At 34.2% G+C, this 20,695-nt stretch overlaps 1 protein-coding gene across 1 annotated transcript; it reads left to right on the top strand.

Annotated features, from left to right (window-relative positions):
* Positions 1 to 16,031: 16,031 nt before the first annotated feature.
* Positions 16,032 to 18,343, top strand: LOC130967642 (50S ribosomal protein L21, mitochondrial). Its single transcript, XM_057892592.1, has 5 exons — positions 16,032 to 16,559; positions 16,651 to 16,731; positions 16,998 to 17,099; positions 17,632 to 17,706; positions 17,788 to 18,343. Exons 1-5 carry the CDS (start codon positions 16,098 to 16,100, stop codon positions 17,905 to 17,907), a joined length of 840 nt encoding a protein of 279 aa, XP_057748575.1. The 5' UTR covers positions 16,032 to 16,097; the 3' UTR covers positions 17,908 to 18,343.
* The last annotated feature ends 2,352 nt before the right edge of the window (positions 18,344 to 20,695 follow it).

The following is a 20,695-nucleotide window of genomic DNA, read 5'->3' as shown; positions in this document are numbered from 1 at the left end:
AAGGGGTTTACTCAAGTCTCCGGAATTGAATATAAAGACACGTTTAGTCTCGTTATCAAGCTAGGAACACTGCGGGTTGTTTTGGCACTAGCTGCTATCAAAGGATGGCATTTGAAGTAAATTGACGTTAATACCGCCTTTCTACATGGTGAGTTTGATGATGAGAAAGTGTACATGAAAACCCCCGAAGGTCTTGCGATAGCTCCGGGTCAGGTTTGCAAGCTTGAAAAGTCTCTATATGGACTTAAACAAGCTAGTAGACAATGGAACTTGAAACTGAAATCTGTTCTGCTAGAGTTAGGATATAATCAGTATAAATCTGATTACAACATGTTTACTAAATCCCAAAGTACTGGTTTTACAGTCATTTTGGTTTATGTTGACGATTTAGTGTTGGCAGGAGATGATTTGTTTAAAATTGAAAGGGTGAAACAAGCTTTGCATGACAGATTTCGGATTAAGGATATAGGTGATCTCAAGTTCTTCCTTGGCTTAGAGGTTGCTAGGTCTTCAAAAGGCATAGCTTTATATCAGCGAAAATATGTTCTAGATCTCTTGCAGGACACTGGCTTTGAGCTTTGTAAGCTTGCCTCCACTCCCATGGACTATAGGGCGAAATTGAGCAAGGATGATGAAAATAGTCTGCCTGATTCCTCCGATTATAGGAAAATCATTGGAAAAATGTTGTATCTCTCAAACACAAGGCCGGATATAAGCTTTGCAAATGGCAAGCTCAGCCAATTCTTGGATTGTCCCACAACTAATCATTTGCAAGCGACACATAGGATCATCAAGTACATAAAGAATTTTCCGGCAGCGGGTTGTTTTTCTTGGCCAATTCCGATCTATCTCTCACTGAATTTTCTGATTCTGACTGGGCTGGATGCCCTGAATCACGACGATCGGTTTCAGCCTATTGCTTCTATGTGGGTTCCTCCCTTGTCACTTGGAAGAGCAAGAAGCAAGTAACCGTTGCAGCTCCTTCCTCTGAGGCAGAATATCGGGTTCTTGCACTGGCCACCAGAGAAGCTCAATGTCTTAGTTATGTGTTGAAAGACTTAGGAGCGCCTCTTGGTAAACCTGTGAATTTGTACTATGATAGTAAATCTACCATTTATATTGCTACTAACCCAATATTTTACGAGCGTACAAAACATATTGAGGCTGATTGTCACATTGTGCGGGATAAATTGCAAGAGGACTTAATTTATCTATTACCAATTTCTACACATGAACAAGTCGCAGACATCATGACTAAGTCTCTAGCACCAGGACCGTTCAGCACATTGTGTAGCAAGTTTGGGTTGTTGGACATTTTTATGCCCAACCCTCCCAATAGGGGTGCACAGACCCGGTCCGCCCCGAAGGCCCGGCCCGGTCCTGAACACTTTAGAGGCTAATTTGGTGTGATTTTATCGGGTTTAGGGTCGGGTAAGGGTCTCAAAAGTAGACCCGGTCATTACTTCAGGTCGGGCCCGAGCCATAGCTCGGGTCACTCGAAGTCGGCCCGGTGGCCCGGTCATCATACACAATTAATATTTTGTGTTATTAGTGATGGATCATGACTATTCTTATGTGGAATTTAAGTATTGTAAACCTTAATATTTTGTGTTATTAGTCATTATAAGACTATAAGTTAATGTTTTATGTTTAGAATGCATAAGACTTTAGACTAATGCATAATATTGTGTTATTTGTATTGATTTAAATATTTGGTATTATTAGACAATATTAGTATTGATTGTGGTTTTGCTTTAGTATTGATTGTGGTTATGCTTTAATTTTAAAGAATGGTTGGTTCTTGTTATATTTTTCTAAGTGAATTTTACCATATTAAATAATGGTTGGAGTCTTGGAAATTTGGATATTTTTACATGCTAGCTTATAAGAAGGTATCAACGTAATGTAATGTTAACGGTCCGATTTTCACCCGGTATAATTGTAGCCTGAAAATGTATTGGTTTCATCGGGTTTAGAGTCGGGTTCGGGTCTAATAAATAGACCCAGTGTATATTTCGGGTCGGGTCTAGGTCCGAGTCCCATCAAACCCAGCTTCACTCGGCCCATGTGCATCCCTATCTCCCAATTTAAAGGAAGGTATTACGTGATATAACATACTGCCGCTAGTTGTATTTATAATGAGTTAACTTTAGTTAGTTCTTCCTAATTTTGTTAGTGCAGGTTAGCGTAGTATATATACATATGCAGTTAGTTGTTAGTTGCTGCATTAGTTGCTGTAAATATTTTTTGAGAATAAATCATAATAAAAATTAATATTTTTTACTCATTTTTTTTTATTGACTGTGAATCTGAACTTGCTTACCTCTTTCCTCGTACACCTTCAATATTATTTTTAAATTAAAGTTACAAATTGTTTATACAAATTTATCAACTAAAAGTTATTTGATATAAACAACTTTCAGCAGTTGTAGAAATATGATTTCTGAAAAGAAAGAACTTTCGTTTATTATGTAAGGATAAGGATAAAATATAAAAAAGATTCCGATAATGGGTGGTCCAAATCCAAGTGAATTATGCTGAAAGGATACTTGTCCTCAGCACTCCTCTGATGTCGGATAACTAGCAGACAAGACAATGTTTGGTAGCAAGAAAAACACACAAAAATTAAACACTGAAGGATTCACGAGGTTAATTCATGAATTGGGGGGGGGGGGGGGGGGGGGGGGGGGTTGTATAAAATAAGTGGCAGCTATTGTGGCTATAGTGTCGTGGAAATTGATCTTTTTAATTTTTTAATAATTAAAAAAATAAATTATAATGTTTTATTATTAATTTTATAAATGAGACTAAGAATAAATATGAGAGAGAATAATAAAAAATTAAAAATTATATTTTATACTTTTAATTTTTTTAATAATTAAAAGGATTCATTTCCGTTTTAATATAACCATTGACTCTTATTATTATTACAGTAAACTCTATAGTATTTTTGTTGTAATGTTTAAATTATCTAATTTATTTTTTTTATATAAAAAATAAATTATTTAAAATAAAAAATAAATTATTTAAAATTTATTAAATATTATCTATTTATTTTTTTTAGTAACTTAAGCATGATATTAAAAATTCTATAGTACTCACCTATTATTACTCAGCCTCATGCTAAAAATTTTAGAGCTATTCCTCTTGTTTTGACCAGAATTAAGAAGTAACTAGGCGTCAAATTCAAATCTTATGAATAATATAAGTCCAGACTTATCTATTTTGTTTTGTTTTTATTTTTTAAATCCAGGCTTAAGTGTTTTTAAAAATCTAAATTATTATTAGTAAGTTACCTTTATATATTTATTCGTAAATTGGCCTAATTAATCCTAATTTGTTTAGATTTATCTAAATCTATTAAAATATAAATAAATATATAAATGATATTGTTATATCAAAAATACTATTTATATATTAAAATTAATTATTAAAATCATCCATTAATATATTTATGTATAACTACATGTATGATTTAATTTATTTTTAATGTGTATTTATATTCTATTATGTATTTTATACTGGAGACTAACTTTAATAACTGATTTTGGTATACATACATAGCATAACTCTTGTTATATATATGATTAAGATAATTTATTATTATAAATACTTTTACATATTAAAAAAATGTAGACATTATTATGTATATACATTAAATTTGATATGTTGTACATTAGTATTTTTTATTTAAAAAATAAATTAAGTGCCTGTGGTGAAAATAATTGTAACAGATAATATAGTTTGTGTTATTACGTTTTCTGGTTACTTTTTGTTACTCAAGAGTTTATATTGGAACAGCCTATAACAAGTTAAAAGAAAATTATATTTATATACTGAAATTAGTTATTATATATTTTTATATTAATATATATAATTTAATTTATTTTTAATATTATTTTATATTTTAATATGCATTATATATATATTATATTAGTAATTAAGTTTAGTAAATATCTATTATTATTATTATTATTATTATTATTATTATTATTATTATTATTATTATAACAACATTAGCTGATAAATTAAAATATTCTGGACAAATTAAAAACAATCGCTTTTGAACACTAATATTGACATCTAAAGTTATGTCATCTTAGCTTCTAAAGTTATGTCATCTTAGCTTCAATCAATATATATATATATATATAAATAAAGTACATAAACACATGAAAAAGATTATGTTAAAAATATATTTTTTCTTTATAAGAACTTAAATCAAAAATTCAAAGAGCTAATAGCGAGTTTAGAAAAAATAAAAGAAGTGAAAAAAAGAGAAAGAAATGAATCTGTTAATTGTATTGTAAAAATGAAAAGTAATTATTGTAATAATGGGTTTTTGCTACTTATAGTCAAAGAGTCTTTAGAATTTTTAAGCACTAACTAATTTCAGTTAAGTAACTCATTAGCTAACCAATTAGCTCAACTAAAGGTAGTTAATAAAACTTAAACATACCTAACATTATCTCTACTTTCATCTTTACTTTCTTCTTTTTGCCCTGCATTGATCATTGGTGCGGATTTTACACCCACACTACTAATCGACAAGTGCACCGAGTCGTATCAAGTAATACCTTACGTGAGTAAGGGTCGATTCCACAAGAATTGATAGATCAAGTAACAATGATTGATTGATTGGCTTAGTTAGACAAGTAGAAAGGGATATTGAGATATTCAAAAGGTTTAAATTCGAACACAGAATATCAAAAGGATAGACAAATAAATAAATTGGGAATAAAATATGGAGAAAATAGTTAAGGTTTCAGAGTTATCTATTTTTTCAGATTAACTTTTTTTACTAACTAATTTAATTATGTAGGATTTAATTCATGATAAACTATATGTGACTAGACCCTAATGGAATCTACCTAATAGAAGAAAAGTCTCCCCTTTTTATAACTAATCTTAATTAATTTAAAATCTAATATTTTAAATTAAGATAATATCTTTTTCTATTTTAAAATCAAATTTGAATTTAAATAAGAATTAACTAACTACTCCGCATTTTGTAACGTAGGGACCACTTAGCTTCACTGGGTCTGCGCCTAACTTGGGTGCTAAAATGGGGCCCAGAAATCACCCCTCAGTGTTTTCTGCGTTTTCTGCACGTGGCGCATGTCACGTGTACGCGTCAGTCACGCGCACGCGTCGATGGTCTTTTCTGCGAGTCACGCGGACACGTCGATCACGCGTACGCGTCAGTCACGCGCACGCGTCGCCATGGAAAGCTTCAAATCACGCGTACGCGTCAGTCATGCGTACGCGTCGCTCCTCGCTGCTATCTCCTTTAAATCTTGAGCTGCAGAAACTCCATCAAATCTAGTCGAATGCTACCTAAAATAAACAATATTGCACAAAACTCAAAATAGCATCCATAGTGGCTAAAACATAATTAATTCTTAATTAAACTCAACAAATTAGATGCAAATTCACTAGGAAAAGATAGAAAAGATGCTCACACATCACAACACCAAACTTAAACTGTTGCTTGTTCTCAAGCAACTAAAACTAATATAAGCTTAGGATGTAAATTTGCATGAGAATGAGAGTTCGATTAAGCTCATATCTCTTTTTATAGTGGGGTTTATAACTGTAATCCTAAATAGGTTTGGCATCTCACTCTCCTTTGAATCAGGAGGATGTCATTGTCATTCAAAATTAGAATCCGGATAATATTATGAATTCTCTGATCTTTTATATTTCAGTTTAATCCTTGAACACAACAAAATTTAGTTTAATTTATTTTTCTTTGGTGCTTTGCACCTTGAACCTAGCCGTGACTTTAAATGTTTTGTCTCAATGACTACTTGATACAGAAACACCACAAGCACTTAACTGGGGAACTCTCTTTGAGTTCTGATTTTTCTTTCAGTTACTCCCAGACAGTGGTGCTCAAAGCCTTTGGCATACTCTGTTAAACACACTTGGTCTCGACTCTAAGTGTTTTGTCTCAAGGATTACTTGACACAATCGCACCACAAGCATATGACTAGGGAAACAACTCTTTGAGCTTTTAATCATGTCTGACCTCCCTAGTCATTGATGCTCAGAGTCTTGGACCTTGCTTTTATTATTATTTTTTTATTTATCTGTATTTTTTTCTTTTGCTATTTCTTTTCCTTCAAGGATTTGTTTATTTCAGAGAAGTCATAATAATTCTCTAAATTCATGTTCCTTATACATCAACATTCCTTGATTCAAATTCAAATATGCACTGTTCATATCATGCATTCAGAATTACAATTAATACCACCACATTTAAGTAAATAAGAGTATTCTTAGAATTAACTCAATTTCTCATGCAATATATCACTTTAAAAAAAATTTTGATTTCAAGCTCATTGGGCAATACATGAGACATCTTTCAGAATTAAAGCACTTAAGAGAAAACTAAACTAGACCTAGAATTCTCACTAATAAAGGATCATGCAACAAACAAAGCAAAATAGCAGAAAAATCATAACATAACATAGAAAAAGAGGGGATGAATAAAAAATATGAAAGGAACACAACCACCTTAGTTATCCTAGCGGTCGCTTTATTCTTCAGGTTGTGCTCCTCCGTGAAGATGATTCGCCTCCCTTTTGGTGCCATCGGAATAAACAGAAAACCCTTAAGCGAAGCGTCAACACCAAACTTAAAGGTTTGATTGTTCTCAAGCTAAGAAAATCTAAAAACAAAAACAAATAATGAGATGAAAGAAGAATAAAAGGATAAAGGAACAAGAGAGAAATAGGATTGGGAGAGAGAGAGAAAGAAAATTAAAACTGGGCGGTGAACTATTATAATTGTGCGGCGCAGGCGACGCGTACGCGTGGGTCACAAAATTTTTTAAATGACGCGTAAGCATCAGGCACGTGGACTTTTGTGCGATTCGCGTAAAGCCAGCCGCGCGCACGCACAACGCTCTGTTCAAATACATATTTACATCGTTTTCCAGGTCACTGACGCGTACGCGTGGAGTGCCAAAATCACCAATGACGCGCACGCGTGGGCTTGTTTGTGCGAAAGACATTATTCCTGCGCCACTCCCGTGCATCTCTCTGTTAAATTTTATTTTTCACGCACATGCATATGACGCGTACGCGTCAGCGACGCTTGCGCGTTGGATGATCTTCCTTCTCTTATTTATATTATTTATTTATTTATTTTTATTATCCGGTTTCTGTTCTAAAATAGCTGCATGATCAGAAAATTAGTAAGAACTCAATCAAATAAGTAAGAAAACTATTACTATGAAAAATAACTAAGAATGAAACGGAACAATCATACCATGGTGGGTTGTCTCCCACCAAGCACTTTTAGTTAAAGTCCTTAAGTTGGACATGTGGTGAGCTCCTTGTCATGGTGGCTTATGCTTGTATTGATCCAGGAATCTCCACCAATGTTTGTAATTCCAATGGATACTGGGATCCCAAACTAGGCGCATAACGCCTTTGAGCAAGCTAAAGCAAGTGACAAGACCCTAAGAGTGTTGATTGTGGGAATGAATCCTAGGGTCCCAAACCTTGCTCTTACATCCGTCTTCTTGTGTATCACCATTATTCTCACCGGGTGGCAAGCAATCTGAATTCTCACAGAGACATCCAAACAACCTTTTAGATCCATTCAATTGAACTCTACCCCAATCCTTGCACTTCAATTTGGAGCATGCAACCATATTGAACCTTGCTTAACATCTCTTGCCACTAACCATCTTCCTCTTACTCTTAATGCCACAAAGAGCTCTAAGTTGACAATCCATCTCTAGTAGCCCATATTCAAGTGGGAAAATAAGGATTAAGGATAGGAATTTTACCCACTTGAATGTTGTATTAGATGGTGATGGCTTTGGAAGAGGTCTTGCAAGCTCCACTCCCTTGTGTTCTTCTTTGAATTCTTCCACCTCTTTGCAAGCTTCCTCAATTTCAACCTCTTCCTCTTGGTAGCTGTCTTCTAATTCAATCTCTTCTTCATTGCTTCCCAAGGGCATGGGAGGTTGTGCATCTTCCTCTTTTGTGGGTGCATCTTCCTCTTTTGCTTTTGCATCTTCCTTTTCTTCCATGTGTGAGGATGAAAAGTTCTCTAGTTCATTGGAGTATAACTCCTTTGATTGATTTTCTCATTTTCTTCCATAGGATCTTGCATTATATCTCTTGGAAAGGAATTTGCTTGCTCCTCTTCCTGTGACTTGATAATTGACTGCACATGTTTCTCTATATTTTTGACACTTGTCTTTATATCATGTAGGCATTCTTTCATGAGGAGATCAAGATCTAATGGTATTTGAGATGAATAAGGAGATGGTGGCTCTTGATATGCATAAAAGGGAGATGCTGGTTCTTGATAAGTGTAAAAATAGGATGGTTATTGGTATGGGTAGAGAGGTTGTGGTTCTTGGTACAAATATAGAGATGGTGGTTCTTGATATGAATATGGAGGTGATGGCTCTTGATAGTTGGAATATGGAGTATTGAAGTTCTTTTGGTTTTGACTTTACCAACCAAAATTTGGATAGTTCTTCCATCCACCATAATATGAATCATTACTCAGGTGTGAGTAGTAACCCATGTGATCTCTCTCCATTATTTGTCCTTAGCACAAAACACCAAAAAGGATTAAACGCACCATGTGGTAAACAGGAAAGCAAAGAAGATAGAACAGAAATTTTTTTTATTTTTTTTGAAAATATTATTTTTTATTTTTTATTTTTTTATATTTTTAGAGAAAAATTACTACGGGATACCAAACTTAATTTAAAAAATTAAAAGGAAAGAAAGAAAGAAAAAAAAATATATATATATATTTTATAAAATAAATCAAAATAAATATATATATACTTTTTTTTCGAAATTTTTTTCAAATAGATTTTAATAAAATTAAAAATAAAACGCCTAATCTAAGCAACCAAACAACTAATAGTTGTTAATCACAGTCAATTCCCGACAACGGCGCCAAAAACTTGGTGCGGATTTTACACCCACACTACTAACCGGCAAGTGCACCGGGTCGTACCAAGTAATACCTTACGTGAGTAAGGGTCGATCCCACGAGAATTGATGGATCAAGCAACAATGATTGATTGATTGGCTTAGTTAGGCAAGTAGAAAGGGGTTTTGAGATATTCAAAAGGTTTAAATTCGAACTCAGAATATCAAAAGGATAGACAAATAAATAAGTTGGAAATAAAATATGGAGAAAATAGTTAAGGTTTCAGAGTTATCTATTTTTTCAGATTAACTTTTCTTACTAACTAATTTAATCATGTAGGATTTAATTTATGACAAACTATATGTGACTAGACCCTAATTCCTTAGACCTTTCTAGTCTCCTCTAAAATTCATTAACTGCCAATTCCTTGGTCAATTAATTCCAATTAGAAAGTGAAGTTCAAATTTCAGTTTATATGCCACAAAAATTCTAATTACCCAAAAATAAGGGGATTATATGTCACGTATCTCGTTAAATCTAAATAATTAAAATTTAGGAGAAATTGTTTTCAAACTGTTGTTTATGTAAAGAGCTTTTCCAAGTTTTACAATAACTCAAATAGAAAGAGGGTCATGCTTCCGTTCCACCCAAATTCATAAAATAAAGAGCGAAAACAATTCTTAAATATAAATCCAAAACATAAATTAAAATAGAAAAAGCAATAAAATCAATCCATACAAATAGACAGATCTCCTAACCTTGACAATGGAGGATTAGCTGCTCATGGAATGTGAGATGTAAATTTGTATAGAATTTCCTAATGGAATCCCCCTAATGTAATCTACCTAATAGAAGAGAAGTCTCCCCTTTTTATAACTAATCTTAATTAATTTAAAATCTAATATTTTAAATTAAGATAATATCTTTTTCTATTTTAAAATCAAATTTGAATTTAAATCAGAATTAACTAACTACTCCGCATCTTGTAACGTGGGAACCACTTGGTTTCACTGGATCTGCGCCTAACTTGGGTGCTAAAATGGGGCCCAGAAATCACCCCTCAGCATTTTCTACACGTGGCGCATGTCACGCGTACGCGTCAGTCACGCGTACGTGTCGATGGTCTTTTCTGCGAGTCACGCGGATGCGTCGGTCACGCGTACACATTGCTGTGCAATTCTTCAATTCACGCGTACGCGTCAGTCACGCGCACGCGTCGCCATGGAAAGCTCCAAATCACGCGTACGCGTCAATCACGTGTACGTGTCGCTCCTCGCTGCTATCTCCTTTAAATCTTGAGCTGCAGAAACTCCATCAAATCCAGTCGAATGCTACCTAAAATAAACAATATTGCACAAAACTCAAAATAGCATCCATAGTGGCTAAAACATAATTAATTCTTAATTAAACTCAACAAATTAGATGCAAATTCACTAGGAAAATATAGAAAAGATGCTCACGCATCAATCATCATGTATCATCATCTCTAGTTGTCTTGCTCTGCTATTTTTTTTATTATTGCTTCTGATCTCTCTGCCTTTCATTTCTTCAGCTGTATTGTCCAATTCTTCAATACTCAATTTAGTCCTAAAGTGCAGAAAGTTATCAGAAGACACAACCTTTGTTAGAATATCAGCAGCCTCCATGGTTCCTGGTATGTGACTTACTTTAATGTCTTTACTATTCACATGATCCCTAACAAAATGAAGGTCTATCTCAAAATATTTGGACTTTGAATGTAGGATTGGATTGGCAGCAAGTAGAACTGCACTTAAATTGTCACAGTAGACCATATGTGCCTCTTTTGGTGAAAATTGTAGCTCACACATTAAGTTTTTCACCCAAATTAGCTCAGCTACCAGGTCTGCCATACTCCTATATTCAGCTTCCGTGCTTGATCTTGCTACTACTGTTTACTTTCTTGAAGCCCAGAAAATTAGATTTGAACTAAGAAATACACAGTACCCGCTTGTTGACTTTCTATCATCAGGGTCTCCAGCCCAATCTGAGTCACTATAGGATGTGACTTCCATAGAGTTAGCATTCTTCAGGCACAATCCATGTCTTATTATACCACTAAGGTACCTAGGTATTCTCTTTACCATCCTCCAATGAGTATTTAGAGGAGCTTGTACAAATTGTGACATCTTATGTACACTGTATGAAATTTCAGGTCTGGTCACTGTTAGATTGTAAGCTGCCAATAATTGACCTATACAACTGAGGGTCATCAAAGTTGGAATCACCATGAGCTGATAACTTCACTGTTGAGGGCAGAGGGGTGTGACAGCTTGAGCAACCTTCCATTTTTGCTTTTTTTCAATACCTCATTGATGTACTTTTGTTGAGAGAGAAGCAGTCCTCCATCACTTGTCTTAGCTACCTGAATTCTAAGAAAATAGTGAAGATTGCCCATATTTTTGAGTGAAAATTTTGTATTCAGTTTTTCAATCACTTCTTATACTTGTATTTCAGACTCTCTTGTGATGATTATATCATCAACATATACCAACACAAAGGTCTTCGCTCCATTCATCATCCTTAGAAAAACTAACACATCTGATTTGGTTGCCTTGAACCTAATTTCTTTCAATCCATTGGTAAGCTTGTGATACCACTCTCTAGGGGCTTGCTTTAATCCATAGAGGGCATTAATTAATCTACAGACTATTGACTAGTGTGGAATCCCTTTTTTCATATTCCTTTAGCTGCTTCATATACACTTCTTCCGCCAAGTCTCCATGTAAAAAGGCATTGTTTACATCCAATTGCCTAATTATCCATGATTCAGCTAGGGCAATTGGTAATAAAACTCTGATTGAAGTAGGCTTGACCATTGGGCTGTATGTCTCAGTGAAGTCAAACCCTGGTCTCTATGAGTACCCTTGTGCTACCAGTCTTGTCTTGTATTTTTTCAATGACCCATCAGAATTGTACTTAATTCTGAATACCCATATGCTTCTCTATTGGGAAGGAGAGTGACTAGTTCCCACGTTTTATTTTTCAATAGGGCTTCATATTCCAAATCCATAGCTGCCTTCCATTCAGGGGATTGAAGTACTTGCTATACATTCCTTGGCTCCACACTGGCTAGAAACACTCTTGGTTTGAAGATACCAACTTTGCTGCTAGTGACCATAGGGTGTGTATTTACTGTTGGTGTTGTTGGAGGTGCTTCTTCATCATGTGACACAATAATTTCAATGTCATTTATAGGTATTGGAATAGGGGTTGCTGAAGCTGCTGCTGATCTTTGAAGTGTTGATGTTCTGATTGGTAAAACAAGTTCCTGTTGCTGCTGTTGTTGTGTAATGACTTCTGAATTATTTGGTCTTTGTTGTTGCTACCGAATAGTAGTCTCAGGGATGCTTCTTGATTGCTGCTGCTGCTGTGTGTGTTTACTTTTGAACTGTTTCTTAATTGTAGTTGTTGTTGCTGTTACTGCTGAATAGTAACCTCAGGACTGCTTCTTTATTGATGCTGCTGACTATTTCTTAATTGTAGTTGTTGTTGTTGCTGCTGAATAGTAATCTTAGGAGCTACTGCTGGTCTTTGAAGTGTTGATGTTTTGATTGGTAAAGCAAGTTCATGTTGCTGATGTTGTTGTGTAATGACTTCTGAATTATTTGGTCTTTGTAGTTGCTGCCGAATAGTAGTTTCAGGGCTACTTCTTAATTGTTGCTGCTGCTGTGTGTTTGCTTTTGAACCGTTTTTTAATTGTAGTTGTTGCTGCTGCTGTCGTGGATTGGTTGATGAATTGATTAAAGGTTGTGGCTGCTGACGTCTATTGATTGTTGAGCTGTTCAATTGGTCTTGAGGCTGCTCTTATGAACTGATTATTGATTGTTGTGGCTGCTGATGTCTATTAATTATTGAGCTGCTCAATTGGTCTTGAGGCTGCTGTTGTGAACCAATTATTGATTATTGTGGCTACTATTTTTGTTTATTGACAACTGAATTATTCAATTGTTGCTGGTTTTGCTGTTGTACATTGACTGCTAGGTTTGCTAATTGTGATTGCTGTTGCTGTTGTATGTTCATTGCCGAGTTTGCCAACTGTGTTTGCTGCTGCTGATGTATATTTACTGCTGAATTTGTTAAGGAATATTGCTGGTACTGCTGCTGTCTATTGTTTGCTGAATTAGCTACTAAACTTGTAAATTGTTGCTGGTGCTACTACTGGCTACTATTTGTAGAATTGTTAGTGTTGATGTTGTTGTTGCTATCTGATGATGTCAGATATGCTTCCTAACTGCTGCTATCTATTAATGTTGATTAAGGGAATTCTTGGAACCATTGGGACTACTGAACTTGCCACTACACTACTCTGATGTTGCTGCATGTCTTCACTTGCCTGTGCTGCTTGTTGTCTCAAAAGTGTGTCATGTTGCTGAGCTGTTGCTACTGATTGCTCGTGCTGTTGTCTTGAGTTTGGACTGGGTTGCCGCTGCTATCCTTTATTAGTGTTGATTGAAGGAATTCTAGGCATCATTGAAACTGTTGGAGTTGAGCTTGAATCAACTAGCATCTGCCCCTGCTTAGCTGCTTCTTCAAATGGAAACCTGCCTTTAAAGAAGATTACATTTGGAGTTGTAATGATCTTCCCTTGTTGAATGAGGCACTTTTACCCTTTCTGTGCTGTTCCATACCCGACAAATGTACATGGTAATAACCTGAAATCTAATTTGTGCTTGTTGAAAGGTGTTTGGTGAGGAAAGCATGGGCACCCAAACACTCTTAGGTTTTCATAGGGAGGTTTCTTCCCAAACAATTTTTTAATAGGCGACTGTCCATGTAAAACTGGTGTAGGTAATACATTAGTCAACTTGGCTACTGTTATAAATGCCTCTCCCCAAAATTTGGTAGGCATTGAGGCTCCAGCCAACAATGTCAGTCACATCTCAACTACATGCCTGTGTTTCTTCCCTGATTATAGTTTCTTGAATCTTCATAGTTTCTTGAATCATTATAATTTTCTCTTCTATACTGCCCCCTTCCATAGCCAAATGAGGACTGACTTTGTGTTACTCTGCCTCCATTGTATGATTCTTGTGCCATTCTGTCGCTTGTATATGAGCTTCTTTTGGAGCCAAGGAATGTACAACAAGCACTTCAATCCCCTGAATGGAAGGCAGCTATGGATTTGGAATATGAAGCCCTGTTGAAAAACAAAATGTGGGAACTAGTCACTCATCCCAAAAGTTTAAGCTGATAGGAGAATATAACACTAATGGTTATATCTCTAACACTCCTCCTCAAACAAGAGCCTCTTTTGGGGTTGTTTGATTTTTTTGCGTAGGCTTTTTTTTCTCTTTTATTTGCCTTATGCTATTTTTCACTTTTGAGGTTCACCAAGGATCGAACTCTTGACCTTTCAAATATAGAGTTCTGATACCATAAAAGGTATCAAGAACCTAGATCAAAGATTCAAAGAGCTAATAGCAGGTTCAGAGAAAATAGAAAAAGTGAAGAAGAGAGAAAGAAATGAATATGTGAATTGCATTGTGAAAATGAAAAGTAGTTATTGTAGCAGTGGGTTTTGCTATTTATAGTCAAAGAGTCTCTAGAATTTTTTAGCCACTAACTAATTTCAATTTAGCAACTGATTGGCTAACGAACTAACTCAACTAAAGGTAGTTGCTAAAACTTAAGCATACCTAACATACATACATACTAAGTACGTATATTCATTATTTAACGATTGAAATGGATATTAAAAAGACATCTAATAAAATAAAAAATATTATCTATACACTAAGAAGATCAACTATCAAAATCACTTATCATATATTTCTATACAAATATATATAGTTTAATTTATTTTTAATATATATTTAATATTTTAATACGTATTCGATATATACTAGTAGTTTAATATAATTTAGTAATTAATTTTAATATACACCTATATATGCTACAATGAGCAACTTAACTCATACACTTCATCTAATTACAATCTTTACTCTTTATATAATTTATTTTTTATCAATTATTTTATATAGAATTAGTAAATTATTGAAAGGAAAAAATGAGAAGAAAAAGACAAACAAATATGTGTGCATGGTTGCTTTATTAATTTGTACAACTACTTTGTTGAAGCCAAGTTGTATTTGTATATGTACGAATGATACAGGAATACTACTAAAATGTATCATACTATAAGAAATATTATTATGTTAGAGGCATTAGCCCCTCCTGCTCACAAAGAAACAAGAGTCTTATCGTCATTTTATATATCATAAACAACTGAAAGTTGTCTTGAGAATAACAATATTAACGATAATAATTAGTAACTACCAACTTGCCTTAGTTTTATGTTTATCTATATCATGTTCTTTTATTGGTTGTCAGTTGTCACGTTGGCTGAATTATTAGGTGTTTAGCAAAAGTGAATAGCCCCACATATTATCAAATACAATAAGGGATCGATCAACCTTAGCTTGTTATTTTATTAGGGAAACGATTACTACTATATATTTTATTTGTACATTGTTACGTAATGCTTTAGTGATTAATCAATACATAGTTGCGTAGACATGTTTTAATTTTGTGGATTACAACTTAATCCTTCTATTATAATGCAACTAAAGCAAAGTTAAAGGCCATGATATTCGTGTGATTTCTTTTACTTATTTAATTTAATGTTAAGTAACCTTCAAAACCGAAAGTTAAAGTGAAATCAAAAGAGTTGTTTACTATATAACTTTTAAAAAAGGTAAACTTGTCTATATATCTCTTTCTTTTTTAATTTTAATTTGAGATAAAAAAATGCATAAAGACAAACACGTTATAAACGGATTAACGCAAAAACATGAAATAATTATTTATTTTATAATTGAAGGATCAGCATACCCAAAAAAATAGAAAAAAAGGAAAATATAATCAATAATTGATCATAATAAATTAAAACGGAAAAAAATTTCCAATAACTAGAATGAACTGAACCAATTTGCCCCAAAAGAAAAATAATCTAATCTCAATTTTCATGGGCTTTCCCTTTCACAATTTTTTATACAAGATAGTTGTTTCAGCTACAACTATATGTAGTCATACAAAAAGGGGTTAATTATTTTTTGTCCTAATTTTTGGGCTTAGGCCCATTTCACAGAAAAAAGGAGAAAGTGATGAAAACCTCTCCAAAAACCTAAGTTTCCTTCGCTTCTGCAAGTACTGCTTCATCGTCCATGGCGAGCAGGAGGAGGTGTCTCCAAGCTTTAGCTTTAACGCGCCAAGCTGCAAACTTTGCCCTCAATAACCCCTCATCGATCTCATTTCCAAACCCACATCTCAATTCTAACCTCTCGCCAACTTTTCTTCCCATTTTCACCCAATCACTATCTCGTTCTCTTCCGCAATGGCACCATCCGCGGTTTTTCTCTTCTTCTGGTAAAGAGGACGATCGCGCGAGCAAGGACGATAGTGGCGTGGAAGAAGATGAGGATGAAGACGATTACGATGATGATGAAGTTGATTATGAGAGCGAAAGTGGGGAAGATGAGAGTGGTTTGAGGTCAGGTGGGAAAAGAGTGTACACGCCAGAGGAGAAGGAAGCGGAAGCGGCGAATATTGGGTACAAAGTGGTTGGGCCACTCACGAAGGGTGATGATGTTTTCAAGCCCTACGAGCCTGTTTTCGCTGTTGTTCAGGTTCACTTTATTGCGCTCACCATATGTTTGTATAAATGTTTCGGTTTAAACTCGATTTATAGTTTTGGTAATTTTGTTGTCGTTGATTTAGATTGGTTCGCATCAGTTTAAAGTGAGCATTGGGGACGCCATTTTCACTGAAAGATTGAAATTTTGTGAAGTGAATGATAAGGTCAGTGGTCCTTTTACTTGCACTTGCAAACACATGTGATATTTGTCAATACTTGTAGATGTGTTTAGGATGGGTGAGCGAGTTTTACTTTAACTTTACGATAGATTTAAGGATTTTTGAAGCAATTACATTCTTGGTCTGTATATGTATATCTCTTTCAATATAATGTGTATGCTAGTATTGTTATTAGCAATGGCTTCTGTGTTGTGTACTAATTATTTGTTATAGATTCTTTCATTTTGTTTGATTTAAATCTTCCCATGCAGTTGACTCTGAACAAAGTTTTGTTGCTTGGATCCCCTAGTCAGACAATCATTGGCAGACCCATAGTGCCAGATGCAGGTGTTCATGCTGTTGTTGAGGAGCATGTAAGTTTGAAACTTCTCAGCTTAATTAAATTTCTTTAAAGTTGTTATAAGGACTTGGTTTTCTTAGCTTAAGATGGCTCTATGGCAGTAGGAATCGAATATATTTCAAATAGAGTGATCTTTCCTCTTTCAGTTAGGTTGCAAATCCTTTTCTTTAATTCTTTCCATTAAAAGACTTGCTTCCTGCTATCATGATGAAATGGAGTCAGAATTATGATTTAGTTTTTAAATGTCATAAGTTTCTCATCTTAAGATGACTGCAAGACTTATATAGTACACTTAATTCTACAATTATAATCATTTGATTTCATTATAATAATATTATAGTTAAACCAAAAACTGATGATTGCATGCATTTTTGTTATGTATGTGTATTAAAGGGTTTCTTATTGAATTTTAGTAGTGAATTTGAAGACGACACTTGCTAAAATTTGTAGACATTTCATCTTGCCAAATGGTGGGATTAAAATATTGAATATCTATGTTTTCTATGTGGAAATTTGTATGATTGCTCATGTTTCTTATTTATCAGGCATTAGATGCAAAAGTTCTTATCTTCAAGAAAAAGAGAAGAAAGAATTACCGAAGAACCAAAGGGCATCGCCAGGTATGTTGGGATCGAATTATTTAATCAAATGTAGTTTTGCACTATCTGTTAATATTAAATATGCTTGATGCCTATGTTCAGGAGTTGACCAAGTTAAGGATAACTGATATTCAAGGAATCGAGAAACCTGAAAATGTCCCAGCTTCAAAGCCTTCAAAGGCTGCTAAAAAGGAACAGGAAAAGGTTGCTGCTACTGCTTAATAAGGATGTATCCCCTTGGCTGTTTACAATAGTTGCTATCTTAGGTTCGACAGTTGGATGCCATGTAATGAGCATGATTTTGTTCTTGAGGCACCATCTACATCTGGAAATTCATTTTAGGTGGACATTGTCGATGACCCAATGAGTTGGCAAGTTTTGTAGGGATTTGTCACACAATTCTTTTCCCCCTTGTAATGTTATATTTAGTGGTGCAAAATTTGATCACAAAATCCATTGATTCTTAAACAGGCTAAGTTCTAAACAAATTATGTATTCACTTCTTTACTTCGTTGTTAGTTAACAGCATGACACTTGATTGTACCAATTTCTGACACAAATAAAATAGTCTCGGAACTTAAGCTTTCTCGTCCTGTTCTGACCTGGGTAAAGGAAAGAGGGAAGGAGATAAAGGATTCTGTGCTTCTTACACTGCAAACTATGTCTGGTTCTGTGTTATCCAAAATATCTGCATTTGTCTGTGACCATTACTTTGTTAATATCTTTTGCTTAGAGGGTTGAAAGTTGGAACACGGTTCCACTGAGGTTTAAGTTTTAGCTTAAGCAGCATCCAGTCTCTTGAGATTGTGTGATCAAATCCCAAACATAAACACGTTTCTTTATGGATGTACCTTGAAAGAGCTAAAGAGGTGTTACTGTTGCACTAATTGTAAGTTGGGTTCTTAAGAGAAATTCAGCGTAACTCAGTGATACCCTGGTTTATATTATAATGTTCCAACACATGTTTATGTTGGTGGCGGATCAAGATTTTTTAAATTGAGAAAGTTGATAAAATGGTAAAGTGATGAGTTAACACTGTTAAATTAAAATAGTGGGACACACATTTTTTGAAGTTATAAAATCAATGGTGATTAATCCTTTATTTTATTACTTTATCAACTTCCTCATTTTAGAGGATCCAAATTCGTTGGTGGCATCATATGATGTGGCCTATTCTTTTGGATATACACCAAGACAACAACATAACCTATTTTTTGCATGATGAATCTGCTAAGATTGCACACTTTCATTCATAGCCATTCTTGTATCCAACTAAAGAGTAAAGAGTATACTAGTCATGCTTTGTCAATTGCCATTGTGAAACACGTTTAATTATCCCCAATCTAAGGACATTTACAAAACATTGGATAGTGCCATTAACTGAGTTTTGCATTTTCAACAGTTTCCTATTATATTTGGAATCAAAATATCCCAAGCTGAAAACCTTTTCTCCTGTTTTATTGATTATTTCAGATGGGCAATGGCAAAATTTATTATACCACTACCAAATTGGGTAGACCCCCGAACCCATAATATATTAAGGCTTTCCCATCTTGAAATGCATATTAGGCTTGGAATCATACTTCAAATTCATGAATATCCTCTGCATTGATCCCTTTATATCACACATCACATAGACATGACCAATGTGCCAGTACTGCTGGACTTTCTCTTAACTGGACATTTGGTGATTTAAACTCACCACTAAATTTAGTCTGCTATATGAACATCTGATTGGTACTATTTAGTATTTACTTCCAACTTTTATAATTTGTACTTTATACATAGAAATAGAACATTAATCCCTTAAGAAGATTGCATTTATATCTTTTATAATTCCAAAAATGTACTCTGCCCAATTTATTTGATTAGAAAGATTGTTAGTCATTCTATTAAGAAATTGTGTTAAAAGAAAAAAAGAAACAATATATTGTAAATTTTTAAAAACTATGTGGAATTTCAAATACTTAAGAAAATAAAAAATGTGTGTTAGACTTTTCTTTTTGTTTCCTCTCTGGTGCCTTCTAATATTGTAAGTTGGTGGGTCATTGGAATGGTTAGGTTAATTAAAAAGAAGATTATTAGAAGAATAATATCTGGTTCGATGGAAGAAAGTGGTTGTAAGTGGAGTCACTTTCTTTGTCAGCTATCAATCTTCTCTAGCTACATTGCATATTAGGATTTGCCACATTGTAAAGCACTTCCCCTTAACTCCCACTTTCGTTTTAATTATGATTATGTTAATGAATTGTTTGTTGCAACAGTTACTCCACTTCTTCCCACTACCCACTATATATATATATATATATATATATATATATATATATATATATAAACGTTTTATTTAGTCCTCCATGTTATGCTTCATGATTCAATTTATATATGTAACCCCTTTTTAAAATAAGTCACAAAATATAATCTTGAATTCTGAATTAAATCATGCTTACAAAACCAAAAACCTAATAACATTTATTTACTTTTTCAATTATATATTTATTTAATGCCATGGTGCATGTAGGGATGACAATGGGTAGGGTAGGGTAGGGTTTGGAGTCAACCCTAACCCTACCCGTGGGTTGAGATTTATATATAAACTCAACCCTACCCTACCCGCGGTTGAGAATATCTCAACCCTAACTCTACCCGCTCTTAACCCGCGAATATTCGACTATACCCACGAGTTAAAAAAAAGATATAATATTATTAGATAACTTGATGATAATTTAAAATAGAATTAATTTTTATGTAAAAAAAGTTTATTAAATTATCAATTAATGATCTTTTTTTAATAACTAAGGATTTTTTCTATTTAGTGAGAGGTCTTTGGTTCATTATCCACTTAAAACATATTTTTATATAATTATATAACATATACATATATAGGGTGCAGGTTGGTCGGGTAGGGTTGAGGCTCAACCCGCACTCTACCCGACCCGCACGAAAACCCTACCCGCACCCTACTTTATCCGTTACGGATTGGATTGGCAACCCTATCCGACCGAGTAGAATC

The sequence above is a fragment of the Arachis stenosperma genome, chromosome 3 (assembly GCF_014773155.1).
Source record: "Arachis stenosperma cultivar V10309 chromosome 3, arast.V10309.gnm1.PFL2, whole genome shotgun sequence".
Classification (NCBI taxonomy): Eukaryota; Viridiplantae; Streptophyta; class Magnoliopsida; order Fabales; family Fabaceae; genus Arachis; species Arachis stenosperma.
Note: the sequence above shows the minus strand (reverse complement) of the source record. Positions and strands in the feature narration are given on the sequence as shown.